The sequence below is a fragment of the Heptranchias perlo genome, chromosome 2 (assembly GCF_035084215.1).
Source record: "Heptranchias perlo isolate sHepPer1 chromosome 2, sHepPer1.hap1, whole genome shotgun sequence".
Taxonomy (NCBI): Eukaryota; Metazoa; Chordata; class Chondrichthyes; order Hexanchiformes; family Hexanchidae; genus Heptranchias; species Heptranchias perlo.
The window spans coordinates 48,555,940-48,571,030 of record NC_090326.1 but is presented as its reverse complement, the minus strand read 5'-3'; the positions used below and the strand labels follow the sequence as shown (position 1 = coordinate 48,571,030).

Sequence of the window (15,091 nt, the reverse complement as noted above, 5' to 3'; positions counted from 1 at the left end):
CGAGTAAAGGAAGCCATTAACAATGTCGACAAGCATGGGGGCCAGGAAAGGAAATGGGGTGGTCAGGAGGTGGCTATGGAGGGGTTTAAGGGAGCAGGAGGTTGGTCTCATGGAAGAGATGATCTCGGAGAGGGCAGGGGGAAGGTAGGAGAGAAATTACCGAGTGACAGGGAATTAGGGGAGGATGCGTAGTAACTTAGTCAGGTGCCGGGGGAGAGGTGGCAAAAAAGACAGTTACACAGATGGTCTGACACTTCGAGATGAAGAAATCCATGAGCTCTCTGCACTTACAATGCAAAATAAAAACAGGTTTACAACATCATGCTTATATACCTGAGCCTATTACATATTCCCGATATGACGGCACTACTTAATTCCATTTTTAGCATGTGATCGTGTAAAATTTATTACCAACAAATATCTCCTATTGAGGGAGGTTATATGATGACAACAACTTTATATAGCACCTTTAACATAGAGAAACGTTCTGAGGTGCTCCGGGGTGAGAAAAAAAAATTGATGCAGAGCCAAAGAAGGTATTATGAGGGGTGATCAAAAGTAAGGCTTTGAGAAAGGCCTTAGAGAAAGAGAGGAAGGAAGTGTGGCGAAGAGGTTTAGGGAGGGAATTTGAGAGAGTGAGGCCTAGGCAGCTGAAGGCATGTCCAATAATGGTGGCCAATGGGAGGGGGGCAAGCACAAGAGGCTGGAGACAGAGGAACAGAGTTCGAGGGAGAACTGTAGGACTGAAAGAGGTTGGAGAGATAGGGAGGAACAAGGCATTGGAGGGATTTAAACAAAAGGATGAGAATGTGGGAGAACTGGGAGCCAATGTAGCTCAGTAAGAATGGGAGTAATGGGCGAGTGGGACTTGATGTAGGATAGAAGATGGGCAGCAGAGCTTTGGATGAGCTGACATTTATGGAGGGTGGAAGATGGGAGGCCGGCAAGAAAGGCTTTGGTGAAATTGAGTCTGGAGGTGACAAAACTATAAATTAGAGTTTCAGTAGTAGACTGGCTTATGTAGTGGTGGAGATGGGCAGTGCTACAGAGGTGGAAGAACATAAGAACATAAGAAATAGGAGCAGGAGTAGGCCAATCGGCCCCTCGAGCCTGCTCCGCCATTCAATAAGATCATGGCTGATCTGATCCTAACCTCAAATCTAAATTCATGTCCAATTTCCTGCCCGTTCCCCGTAACCCCTAATTCCCTTTACTTCTAGGAAACTGTCGATTTCTGTTTTTATTTATTTAATGATGTAGCTTCCACAGCTTCCTGGGGCAGCAAATTCCACAGACCTACTACACTCTGAGTGAAGAAGTTTCTCCTCATCTCAGTTTTGAAAGAGCAGCCCCTTATTCTAAGATTATGCCCCCTAGTTCTAGTTTCACCCATCCTTGGGAACATCCTTACCGCATACACCCGATCAAGCCCCTTCACAATCTTATATGTTTCAATAAGATCGCCTCTCATTCTTCTGAACTCCAATGAGTACAGTCCCAATCGACTCAACCTCTCCTCATAAGTCCGCCCCCTCATCCCCGGGATTAACTGAGTGAACCTTCTTTGTACTGCCTCGAGAGCAAGTATGTCTTTTCTTAAATATGGAGACCAAAACTGTATGCAGTATTCCAGGTGCGGTCTCACCAATACCTTATATAACTGCAGCAATACCTCCCTGTTTTTATATTCTATCCCCCTAGCAATAAAAGCCAACATTCCGTTGGCCTTCTTGATCACCTGCTGCACCTGCACACTAACTTTTTGATTTTCTTGCACTAGGACCCCCAGATCCCTTTGTACTGCAGTACTTTCCCGTTTCTCGCCATTAAGATAATAACTTGCTCTCTGATTTTTCCTGCCAAAGTGCATAACCTCACATTTTCCAATATTGTATTGCATCGGCCAAATCTCCGCCCACTCACCCAGCCTGTCTATATCCCCTTGTAGGTTTTTTATGTCCTCCTCACTCTCTACTTTCCCTCCCATCTTTGTATCATCTGCAAACTTTGATATGTTACACTCGGTCCCCTCCTCCAAATCGTTAATATAGATTGTAAAGAGTTGGGGACCCAGCACCGACCCCTGCGGAACACCACTGGCTACTGGTTGCCAGTCCAAGAATGAACCATTTATCCCAACTCTCTGCTTCCTGTTAGATAACCAATCCTCCACCCATGCCAGAATATTACCCCCAATCTAGTGATTCTTTATCTTGAGCAATCTTTTATGTGGCACCTTGTCGAATGCCTTCTGGAAGTCTAAATACACTACGTCCACTGGTTCCCCTTTATCCACCCTGTACGTTATGTCCTCAAAGAACTCAAGCAAATTTGTCAGACATGACTTCCCCTTCATAAAGCCATGCTGACTTTGTCCTATTAAATTATGTTTATCCAAATGTTCCGCTACTGTCTCCTTAATAATAGACTCCAAAATTTTACCCACCACAGATGTTAGGCTAACTGGTCTATAATTTCCAGCCTTCTGCCTACTACCCTTTTTAAATAAGGGTGTTACATTAGCAGTTTTCCAATCTGCAGGGACCTTTGCCGAGTCCAGAGAATTATGGGATCAGAAACTCAGTTTGGGCTCAAACAGGATGCTAAGGTTGTTAACAATCTGGTTCAGCATGAGATAGTGGCCAGGGAAGGGGATGGAGTTGGGGGTGAGGGCACAGATTTTGTGCTGGGGCCCAAATATGATGGCTTTGGTCTTCCCAATGTTTAGCTGGAGGAAGTTATGGTTACTCAGAATTGAATGTCATCCTTACACTTCTAAAAATGACTGACCTGACATGAGCCAATCCATATTTATTTTGTTCTTGATGATAAATTTGTCAACCAGATACCTAACCAATAAGAACTCAACCAAACAAGGACAACAAAGAGCATCCCTGTAAATCATTATTTTTCTACAGTCTACAATTTTTACAGGTTAAAACCAAAATAGTTAATATCACAGACATGAGCTAATGAAGGGCTTTCTGGGTACAATGGACTTCCCACTGTTGCTAACACACCACAACAATATATGAAAAATGTCTCACTGCTGTATAATAAAATTGCAGCTGGGATTATATCTGTAGCCTTAAGAAAAAAAAGTAGCAGTAATGCAAGATCACTAACACTTGCATTCTCCCTCCTTCCTTACATGAACATCTCAACCTAAACCCATAGTAAGTGTAAATCCCTTCCTCCACTTTTTCCTGAACAATACAGCACTCAAACAAAGTAAACTCCCCATTCCCACACACTCAAACCAACTCCTGTGACCACAATCAATATTTAGTGTGCATATCAATTGTGCAGGCTACTCACCATATGCATTGCTCTGCACTTCCCATGCAAAAGAATCCCAAGAAACAGACTCCTTAATAGTAACGGGGATAATACAGTGCATTAGGAAGTTAGCATCTCCCATGTGGTGCCCAAGGGATGATGGTGTTCTTGTTAGGTATTGCCTATTTTATATGTTGATATGGAGTTGCTCAGTGCCACATTATACTACGATATGAAGCACAATTTCTTACATCATTCTGGTATCAAACTATGACTTCTGCTTTATGAATTCAAAGATCATTAAGGAGCACTGGAACCTTTCTTTTAGAAATACTCAATAACCTTGTGCTATATACAGTTTATTATACTGTGACCTCAATTACACTTGGTTCTATTTAACAGACAAAGGAAAGCAGTATGGTGAACAAGTACTTTACTGAGGTAGTTTAAGTATGCATACCTTATAGAATCTTCAGAGTTATGAAAGGATTCTAGCAGTGTTTGGTGTACATTTACCCCCAAAAAACTGAATATAACCTTAGGATTTGCTATTCTAAGGGTCTCAAAGATATGATTAGCAGCAATATGATTTATAAAGAGAAAGGATACCCTGTACTGAGCAAGAGGTAGGTTGACATCAATGAGAGATAAATGCTTAGCAATCGTTGGAAGAGAAAAGTTGAGCTAAGCAAAGGCATCAGTAAGGAGGAGGCTGTAACAAAACATAGTGAGGGAAAGTCAATAGTGTGTCAGTGTCAAACATAAATGTCAAATGTGGTATCACATCATTGAAATTGGCATCCTTTGCACGTTTATAGCAAATAAATGACTATATAATGGTCATAATTTCTGAGTGATTGGGTACTTGAATTGTACAGCAGTAAACATGTGCAAAATAAAACTTTACCTAACTTCAAAACTGAACTGAACTGAACTGAGGTAGTTTAAAAAAACTGTATAAAGAAAAAGCTTGCATTTATATAGTGCCTTTCACGACCACAGGTCATCCCAAAATACTTCACAGCCAATTAAGTACTTGTGAAGTATAGTCACTATTGTAATGTAGAGAAACGCAGCAGCCAACTTGTGCACAGCAAGGTCCCACAAACTGCAATGAGATAAATCTGTTTTAGTGGTGTTGGTTGAGGGATAAATGTTGGCCAGGACATCGGGAGAACTCCCCAGCCCTTCTTCAAATAATGCCATTGGATCTTTAATGTCCACAAGAGGGAAGACGGGCCCTCAGTTTAATGTCTCATCTGGAAGATGTGCAGACAGTGCAGCACTCCTTCAGTACTATAACAGATATTAAGGAAATGGCAGATTCGTTAAATGAGTACTTTGTATCTGTTTTCACAGTGGTGGAAGAGGAAAAAAATACTACTGGTAGAAGGGAACCCTAAAAATAAATAAAGGGAGGAACTTAGCATTTTTATGACCTTATTAACCTGCGCTACTACTTTTAATGATTTTTGAATCTATATGTGGCCTCCTTATTCCTCCTACCAAAATGCACCACCTCACACTTCTCTATATTGAAATTCATTTGCCATTTACACGCCCATTCTGCAACTTTGTTTACGTCTTCTTGTATTTTGTCGCAGTCTTGCTCAGTATTAACTATACTCCCCAATTTGGTGTCATACGCAAATTTTGAAATTGTACTTCCGATTCATGAGTCTAAATCGTTTATGTAAATGGTGAACAACAGCACCAATTCTTGTGGAACACCACTTCCCCCCTTCTGCCAGTCTGAGTAACTACCTTTAACCCCATCTCTCTGTTTTTTGTTTTGTAGTCAGCTCTCTATCCATTCCGCTACTTATCCTCTGACTCCACATACTCTAACCTTAGTCATGAGTCTACTATGTGGTACATTATCTAAGGCTTTTGAAAATCCAAGTATAATACATCTACTGCATTAACCTTATCTACTCTTTTTGTTACTTCTTCAAATAATTTAATTAGGTTGTTTAAGGGAGGGAGGGAGAAACCTGATAACTATGGACCTGTCAGTTTAACATCAGTTGTGGGGGAGTTACTGAAATCTATCATTAGAGACCGAGTGACTGAGCACATGGATAAGTAGCAGCTGATCAAAGAGAGTCAGCATGGATTTGTGACGGATAGGTAGTTTCTGAATAATCTAGCTGAATTTTTTTTGAGGAGATCACTAACATGGCGGATAGAGAAGAGTCTATGGATGTTGTCTATACGGATTTCCAGAAGACACAAGAGATTATTAGCAAAATTGAGAGCGCACGGAATTGGAGGTAACCTTGTGACATGGTAATTGTTGGGAGGTAGAAGACAAACGGTAGGGATAAAGGATTTGTTCTCAATTTGGCAGGATGTGACAAGTGGTGTTCCTCAGGTATCTGTACTGGGCCCCTAGCTTTCCATCATATATATTAATGACTTGGATGAAGGAATAGAAATTTGTATATCCATGTTTGCAAATGACACCAAGTTAGGAGGCACAGTAAGTTGTGTGGATGAGAGCAAGAAGTTGCAAAGGGACATAGAAAAACTAAATGATTGGGCAAAGCTATGGCAGATGGAGTTCAATGTGGAGATGTTAACCACTTTGGATCTGAGAGAGACAAATCGGAATATTTTCTTAATGGTGACAGACTAGGAACTATGGAGGAGCAAAAGGATCTGGTGTCCATGCAGACGAATCACTAAAAGCTGGTGCACAGATACAAAAATTAATCAAAAAGGCTAATGGAATGTTGGCCTTTATCTTGAGAGTTGGAATTCAAGTGAGGAAGTGATGCTTCAGCTGTACAGAGCTTTGGTCAGACCCCATCTGGAGTACTGCGTTCAGTTTTGGACATCTTAGGAAACATATATGCGCCTTGGTTGGGGTACAGTGCAGATTCACCAGAATGATACCAGGGTTATGGGATTAAATTATGAGGGGAGGCTGCATAAACTTGGCTTGTAGTCCTTTGAGTTTGAAAGGTTGAGGTGTTTAAAATACTAAAGGGATTGGATAGGGTAGATACAAAAGAAACTATTTCCTCTGGTGGGAGAATCTAGAACAAGGGGCATAATCCTAAAATTAGAGTTAAGCCATCTAGGAACAAAATCAGAAACCACTTTTTTACAGAAAGAGTAGTGGAAATCAGGAACTCGTTCACCCAAAAAGCTGTGGATGCTGGATCAATTGAAAATTTCAAGACTGAGATTGATAGATTTTTGTTAGGTAAGCGTATCAAGAATATGGATCAAAGGAGTAGGCCATTCAGCCCCTCAGATCTGTTCTGCCATTCAGTTAGATCATAGCTGATCTGTACCTCAACTACATTTATCTCAAATCTCTGGAGTGGGGCTTCACTCGTGCCATCTGATTCAGGGATGATGGTGCTATCACTGAGCCATGGCTGATAAATGTGTTTTTTTTTACTGGCTGGGAGAAGAGGCAGGTTTCCTGCTTTTAATCCTTCAAACAGAATGATAATAACCTCCGCTTTACTCCATCAGAGAGTAGTTTCGATGTCAATTTAACATCCCGCACCTATCCCACAAAACCACAGGGCAAGAATTAATGATGTTTTGAAACCTTCCTGTAGCACATACTTACCTAGTGTCGTCCAACTGATGACTTGACTAATTAAAGGCAGCCCATGTTTAAGGGCCAAGCTGGAGTGCGTAGTGTTCACAATATAGATCGACAGAACAATGCTCAGGATCTGCAAGTGAACACATGTCTTGTATTAGATCTCTTTCGAACTGTTAAATACTACAGACCCAAAAATTCTAAGAAGCTGCATGAATTAATATTATAATGATGTGCTAATAACAATACGTAAAATAATGATTTAGACCACACAGTCATACATCATTTCATTGGTCCTGTGGACTTGGCCAGTGTAGTAGGAGGCACTTTCACTTCTACAATTTGTCAAAGTGATCCTTAATTCAGCTGTGCAATTGGGAGAGATGCTAAGTGAAGCCACATATTTATAGGCACTTACCCACAGGCGTGGCAGGTGTCAGGCAGCTGGAAGCGGGGGTGGGGGAGCATAGATAAGAAAACATTGTGAAGAACCCAACCACCACTGGCTACTTTGGTGCACCTCCCAGCAACCGTATCAAGAAAGTCCTGGCAGCAAATTGCCTGCTCACCCATGCTTGGCACAAAAAGAACTACAAAAAAAAATTGAATATGCATGCGTATGCTTTATAATTAATTAATTTCTACACTATTCTGACCTTCAATTTTTTGAAATGAAGGTCAGAATTTTAGTTCATGTTTTTAGGTGAAAAAATATCATCTCATCCAATTATTGACTGTTGTCTGGTGATCTGTCTGATCAGAGGGACTCATCTTTTCTGCTCTCCCATCACTAGTTCCTCTCCCACTGCACCCCACCGCCTCCCCTCCACCACACCCCACCCCTCTCCCCAAGTGGTCCCCTTGATTTCAGGCTGTACTATAAAGAACAATCTATCAGTGTGGTTAATGGTAAGACACATTTAACCTGTAAACATTTTTATTTTGATAAAAAATAATTTGAAACATGAAAATAGTCCGATCCTGACCTCACTTGACATCCATCCATATGCACTTCCAGCAGGAGCCAGTGCAGTGCAGTTGTGAGCAGGGTTACTAATTCGGGATGGATGTCAAGTGAGGTCAGGATCAGACAATCCTGCTGAGGTCCACTCAAAAGATTGGCTATTTGAGTGAGCTGCTACAAGCGATTTGATGCCAGCAGGACAGGAAAATATTGGAAGAGAAATTAAACGTGGAAAAATTTAAATTTATAATCTGTGTATATACCTGGACCTCAGCACTTCCAATAACTAGCAGAGCAAAACAGAAACTAAGAAATGAACGGAAAGTGAGGAGTTATTTAATTTTTTGGTTCTGCAGTTTTTTTTTCTATCCTTTTCCACTGATCACAGGTGTCACTAAAACTTTTAAAAAATTATATTTGTGCACATTTTATGTATTAAATATACATTTGACAAAGTGTCAGTGAAACAAAGTACATGGAGCGTTAACAGAATATGAGAATTGTCAGTATCATTCAATTAACATTAATAACGCAGCAATGATAGGAAGGAATTCTTTCTTTATACGCTTTGGGGTAAATGCATGTTGCTATAAGTAATTAAACGTACTGGATAAGAATGTGATCCTGCATCAATATGAGGAATATATCCAAACCTGTGCGATGTATACACTTCTGTTTAAAATAGTTTCAACTGTTTTTGTCTTTGCAGTCCTGAAAGAAGCGAGGAAGATGCAGCTGCAGATGACAGTCAGTAATCCAGCTCCTGTTCTGTTTCCATAAAGACACAAAATTAAAACATACTGGTTGATCTCCTGTGCCATTGCATAAGAACAAGAGTAGGCCATTCAGCTCCTCAAGCCTGTTCTGCCACTCAATTAGATCATGGCTGATCTGTACCTCAACTCCAATTACCTGCCTATGTTCCATATCCCTTCCTACCCTTACCGAACAAAAATCTATCTACCTCTGTCGTAAAAGCTCCAATTGACCCAGCATCCACAGCCTTTTGGGAGAGAGTTCCAAATTTCCACTACCCTTTATGTAAAAAAAAGTCCTTCCTGTTTCACTCCTAAATGGCCTTGCTTTAATCTTAAGATTATGGATTCCCCCACCAGGAGAAATAGTTTACCTGTATCGACTGTATCAAATCCCTTAATCATTTTAAACACCTCGATTAGATTATCCCTCAATCTTCAAAACGCAAGGCACTACAAACCAAGTTTATACAACCTGTTCTCATAATTTAACCCTTTAAACCGTGGTATTATTCTGGTGAATCTGCGCTGTACCCCCTCCAAGACTACAACTAAACGCAGCATTCCAGATGGGGCCTGACCAAGGCTCTGTACAATTGAAGCATAACTACCTCCCCCCTTTGTATTCCAGCCCCCTACACGTAACAGCCAACATTCCAATAGCTTTTTCGGATTAATTTTTGTATCTGTGCACCAGCTTTTAGTGATTTGTGTACTTGGGCCCTTTGTGTACAAATTCCTTTGCCCCTCCACAGCTACTAGTCTCTCATCATTAAGAAAATATTCTGATTTGTATTTCTTGGCTCCAAAGTGGATGACCTCACACTTCTCCACATTGAACTCCATCTGCCACAGTTTTTTCCACTCACTTAGTCTGTCTATGTCCCTTTGCAACTTCCTGCTCCCATCTACACAACTGACTGTGCCTCCTAACTTAATGTCATCAGGGACAATGAGGTTAACTGTAGTGTCCCAACCATTGCCCTGGCTCAGACTGTCCAGCTCAGTAGAGATAAGAGATTGAATCTTCCTGATCTATGTGGCATACTGCACATATAGGGTGCATGAGTGCACTGCACTGTCAAAATAAACTTTTGAAAATGATTTCTTGCTCAATTATCATTTGAAAACATAAAAGCAGATATGTTATTTTTCTTTGCACATTACCTCAGGATACCACTTAACTGAATTATTAACATTTCTTGATTTAAATGTTTTAATTTCTGGTCTTCCAAGTGATCAATAAAACAATTTGTTTTAAAACAAAGACTGTGTGCAAACTTACACAAATCTAATACTGGGGTTTCTTCCAACGACTGGCATCAATGGAAATACAGCCAGGATGAAGCTGAAAAGAATCCAGCTTAAAGACATTACCTAAGAAGAACAAAAACTCAATGTGACAAACAAAAAGTATTCATGTGCCAACTACATTTTAGCCTGTAAAGCAAGACAACATTTTCCAGTTTATATGAATATTACAGTGGACTACAACACTGTCCTTTATCTCTAGGTTTAAATCCAGCTGAGACTGACTGATGCAACGAAAAATTAATATTTGTTCCAGTTCATGGGGGTGGGGTAATAATGGCTATAAAAGGACAAATACCACAGTTCCTATCACGGCATAAACTGAATACTTAAATAAGAAGTACACTGGATATGTACACTAATTATATATATGACACAAAACTTGGAAGTGTGGTAAACTTTGAGGAGACACATGGCAGATGAAATTTAACACAGAGAATTGTGAAGTGATACATTTTGGCAAGAAGAACGAGGAGAGCCAATATAAACTAAATGGCACAATTCTAAAGGGGGCGCAGGAACAGAGAGTCCTGGGGGTATATGTGCACAAATCTTTGAAGGTGGCAGGACAGGTTAGGAAAGCGGTTAAAAAAGCATACGGGATCCTGGGCTTTATAAATAGAGGCATAGGGCTCGATTTTCGAGTCGGGTTACCTGCGGGTTTCCAGCGGGGGGGCCCCGAAAATCCCGATATCCGGTCACGTGACCGGATCGCGCCGAAATCCCGCCCACTTCCGGGTACCGCGCTGACGTGCGGGGCTGCGCGCGCAAGCCCCGCTGGTGGGAATCCCGCAGGCAATTAAAGCCAGCGGGGTTCCACTTGAGAGTACTTACCTTGCTTGTTGAGGTCAGTTAATGAGCTGAAGCAGCTGTCAAAAGAGGAAGTGTGGGATTTTGGGTTCAAGGCAGTGAGTTTCCCACACTGGGGGAAACAGTCTCTCTCCAACCAGGCGTGTTGCAGCCAGCAGCCTGTGGCAGGTGCCAAGGTGCACTCCACGGGGGAGAGCCCTCACCCACGCAGGAGGCCACCGCGTCACATAGGGCAACCCCTGCCCTCCACCACCCCCCGCCAAGCCAGAGGACAGACCGACACGAAACCGCAGCCCTAGTGCGAGGAACCACCCACCTACCCTGCACAACCCCTCAGACCAACACCTGCCAGATGGGTGGTGCGTGGACACCCTCGGAGGACGAACAGCATGACCAGCCCCAGCAGCCTCGCAGTCCGCCGCAGAGACGTGGAGCCCCCCAACACGGTGTTGTTGCACGCCCACCTGCACAGCAGGAGGGAGGGCTACCGCAGGGAGAGACGCATCGCAGAGGGCACTAACCTCGCCGCAGGGTCCACAGACCGAGGCGCAGCTCCCCGGACCTCTCCGAGCAGCAGTGCACAGGGAGGCGCAGATTCGCTCGACATGTAGTCGTGGAGATCTGCAGGCTCTTTCATGCCGAGCTGCTCCTGCCTGGCCCCAGCACCAACTGCTTACCTGTCGCTGGCAAAGTCACCACTGCCCTCCACAACTTCTCCTCCGCATCCTTCCAGGGTGCAGCCGGCTACACCGCCGATGTCTCTCAGTCGTCTGCGCGGAAGAGCCCTGCAAATACACCTGCACCTACTCTGCAGTAACATGATGGGTGGCATCAGTGGTGGGTCCTCATAGTGATACCCAGGAGCGGGCATTATTGGACACAATGGACAGGATTCGCGGAGACATGGCAGTGATGGTGTCAATATAATGTGTGCTGTTTGTTGCTCTGAAATTCAATATAGGTAACACCCAGGACAAACCCTCAGACACCCTTGTGCACCCCCTTCATGCTCACGACACGTTTGCCTTACGCTGCCTACTGCACATATGTGATGCATGCCCTGTGGCTGCAGCACAGGTGGTGGCAGGTTGAGTGAGGCTGGCCGTGATGGAGATGCCCGAGAGGTTGAGTATGGGATGGAGCAATGAGATTGTATGAGGATTGGGTCGCGTGTTAGTGGCAGGATGAATACTGGCGAGGTGAGTAGGTGGAGGTAAGATGAGGATGGGGTTTGAGTGGGTATGAAGGGTGATGTGACAGAGTAGTGTTGGCGGTGCCGAAGGAGATGTGGGGTGGGGGCAGTGTTGTGGCAGACGGAGTGTAGGGGAAAGACTTCGTGTTCTCACTGTGGCTGACCTACTGCGGTCATTGCAGCGCCTCCTGCACTGTATGCAGGTGGGCGATATGTTGGTGGCGCAGGTGACCCCCTCTGCCACCTCGAGCCAGGCCTTCTTGGTGGCAGAGGCAGGCCGCTTCCTCCCGCCCGCCGGGGGGGGAAGATCTGTGTCCTCCCCCTCCTCCTCACCCCATCTGATGATACCTGGGGTGAGGCATCATTAAACTGGGAGCAGCCTTCCCCCTGGGCTGCTCCATGCTGCAATTTGTCCCATTGGTTGCAGCATCTGTCAGTGGAGGACTGCCCCTTTAACTAGAGAGCCTCCAGCTGACAGATCGTACTGCGCATGCGCAGCCCGCCCGACGCGCAGACCAGCGCCGTGGACCCCGGAGGAGCCGGTAATTGATTCCTATTAGTGTGTTGCCTGCTACGATCGCGCGGGCAACCCACTAATTTCGCCGAGCGTGTTGACCACGCTCCCGGAGGCCCACCCGCTGGGAACCCACAGGCCTGCTAAATTCGAGCCCATAGAGTACAAAAGCAAGGAAGTTATGTTGAACCTTTATAACACACTGGTTTGGCCGCAATTAGAGTATTGTGTTCAATTCCAGGCCGTACTTTAGGAAGGATGTGACGGCCTTAGAGAAGGTGCAGAAAAGATTTACTAGAATAGTTCCAGGGATGAGGGACTTAAATTATGTGGATAGACTGGGGAAACTGGGGTTGTTCTCCTTGGAACAGAGAAGGTTAAAGAGGAGATTTGATAGAAGTGTTCAAAATCATGAAGGGTTTAGATAAAGTAAATGAAGAGAATCAGTTCCCAACAGCGGAAGGATCAAAAACCAGAGGGCACAGATTGAAGGCGACTGGCAAAAGAACCAAAGGCGATGTGAGGAAAAACTTTTTTATGCAGCGAGTAGTTATGATCTGGAATGCGCTGCCTGACAGGGTGGTGGAAGCAGATTTAATCGTGGCTTTCAAAAAGGAATTGGATAAATACTTGAAGGGAAAAAATTTGCAGGGCTACAGGGGAAAAGCAGGGGAATGGGACTAACTGGATTGCTCTTACAAAGAGCCGGCACGGGCTTGAGGAGCCAAATGGCCTCCTTTTGTACTGTAACCATTCTATGATTCTATGAAAAAGCAAACTGACTCCCTCCCCATTATCACTTCTCTCACTCACCCTGGACCATAAGATGAGAATAAAAACTCTAGGTTTCCAATGGATAAAATGTTTTTTTACACGGGGAGTAATTTTATTAGTCCACGATGCCAACGGAAAGCCTTGCCTGCTGGCTACGCAAATCGGAAATTCAGGCGCGCATTGTGCATGAACCATTAATGTTCAGAAAATCACAGGCAGCACGAACTTGTAAAATTATCCCCAATGAGCAAACTCAACCAAAGCTTGCATTAGCATTGCCGCTTACGTATTGTATTTGATCATATTCACTTAACAGGAGCTTTTCCAATGGCTCAGTGGGGGAAATGCACGGTGTAGTTTAGTACTAAGCCACGCAAACCAGAAAATAACAGGTTTGATTCCCAGTCTGTGCTGAGTTAGTTAATCTCTGTCAGGACGGCAGTTAGGCTACTACACTTGACCAACATGTCCCTGGGCTGCAGATGGAGAAAAGAAAATATCTAAGATTTGCACTCCTGATTGCCATTAAGCAATTCCTGGTAGAAGTGTGTGTGTGTGTGTGTGTGTGTGTGTGTGTGTGAGAGTGCGCGCTGGGTGGGGATAGGATTGCGATTGGTTGTGATGCTTTTTGCATTCAAATAGCTTCCCAATATTCAATGCCTAGATTTATCCATTACAATACCCAATTTGCAAAGTACCACAGGGCTGCTGGCACTCACAGATTTATACCAAGAATCTGCAGCCTAAGAAAGGAAATGAGGGGAGAAAGAAAAAGATTAATCTTATATGAAAATAATGCTATATCCAAAAATAATTTACCAGGTGATCAGCATTATTTCACCAATGTTAGGTAACAGGATAGACAAATTGAATCTTCACAAAACCCTCTATGCTGTGCAAAAATCCTCAAGGTACTTTGGATACATGCAGTAAAAGATAAAGTCAATTTCACTGTAAATTGAGCCTTCATTATTAGTTCGGACAAGCAGTTGGTAAAAATTGCAGAGTTGACAATGTACAGTCCCTTCCCAATGAATCAGACAAAAACAACAGTAATGAACTCTCATGGAAACACTTCAAATTCTTAAGGAAACAAAGTAAAATTTTGTATACTTTAAATGAAGTACATTAAGCAGGGTTGAATTTCTGGTTCTATATACGTGGAGCCGGGTCTAGAAACTACTATTCTACTATTGATGATATTAATGGACGAATGCTAACACATTCATATGGCATTCCGCTGTCTGCCATTTTAATGGGGAAGTTAATCCATTTAAAACGAATGAGTTAGAACATAAGAACATAAGAAATAGGAGCAGGAGTAGGCCAATCGGCCCCTCGAGCCTGCTCCGCCATTCAATAAGATCATGGCTGATCTGATCCTAACCTCAAATCTAAATTCATGTCCAATTTCCTGCCCGCTCCCCGTAACTCCTAATTCCCTTTACTTCTAGGTTAAGACCTTTGTTAATATAGCAAAGAAATGCTACATGATCACGCTACGCGTTAGCTCGCTGATATCACCTAAAGTAATTTCAAGGCTACAATGTCAGCACACAGTATATCAAATTTTACTCAATCAGCTCACAACCTTTTCACACCTGGGACCTGAATTCAGATGAAGCTAAGGCTAAGGAGATGAACATCTCCTATGTCTGCTGTCTATTATGATCCCATGTGAACGAGCATTGGACGGACTCAAAGTAGCTGATAATGGGTACGGGACCACGAAACAAAATTGGCAATCTCATTCATAAGGGTAGGTGGTATGTGCAACGGAAATGTCATCTCTATTGCAGTGTTGTCCAATATGTTAGCCGCATGTGGCGAATTGGGAATCCAGATGTGGCAAATTGCATTTCTAATTAGATAAATAAAAAAGAGTAATAGACACAGTCATTGGGCATGTGATCTCAATACGCATGTG

The 15,091-nt window shown here is 43.2% G+C and overlaps 1 protein-coding gene across 6 annotated transcripts in view; it reads right to left on the bottom strand.

The window, feature by feature from the left end:
• Positions 1-15,091, bottom strand: part of pign (phosphatidylinositol glycan anchor biosynthesis, class N) — a 141,142-nt gene that overhangs the window by 29,573 nt on the left and 96,478 nt on the right. For 5 of the 6 annotated variants that reach the window (XM_068001866.1, XM_068001864.1, XM_068001865.1 and 2 more), the window contains 4 exons: positions 9,849-9,940; positions 8,462-8,576; positions 6,869-6,977; positions 3,889-3,991 (listed from right to left, as the gene is read on the bottom strand). In XM_068001866.1, the coding sequence (XP_067857967.1) occupies positions 3,889-3,991; positions 6,869-6,977; positions 8,462-8,576; positions 9,849-9,940 (419 nt within the window). The remainder of the gene's footprint in view (positions 1-3,888; positions 3,992-6,868; positions 6,978-8,461; positions 8,577-9,848; positions 9,941-15,091) is intronic. The other variant, XM_068001868.1, reaches the window with a different exon arrangement.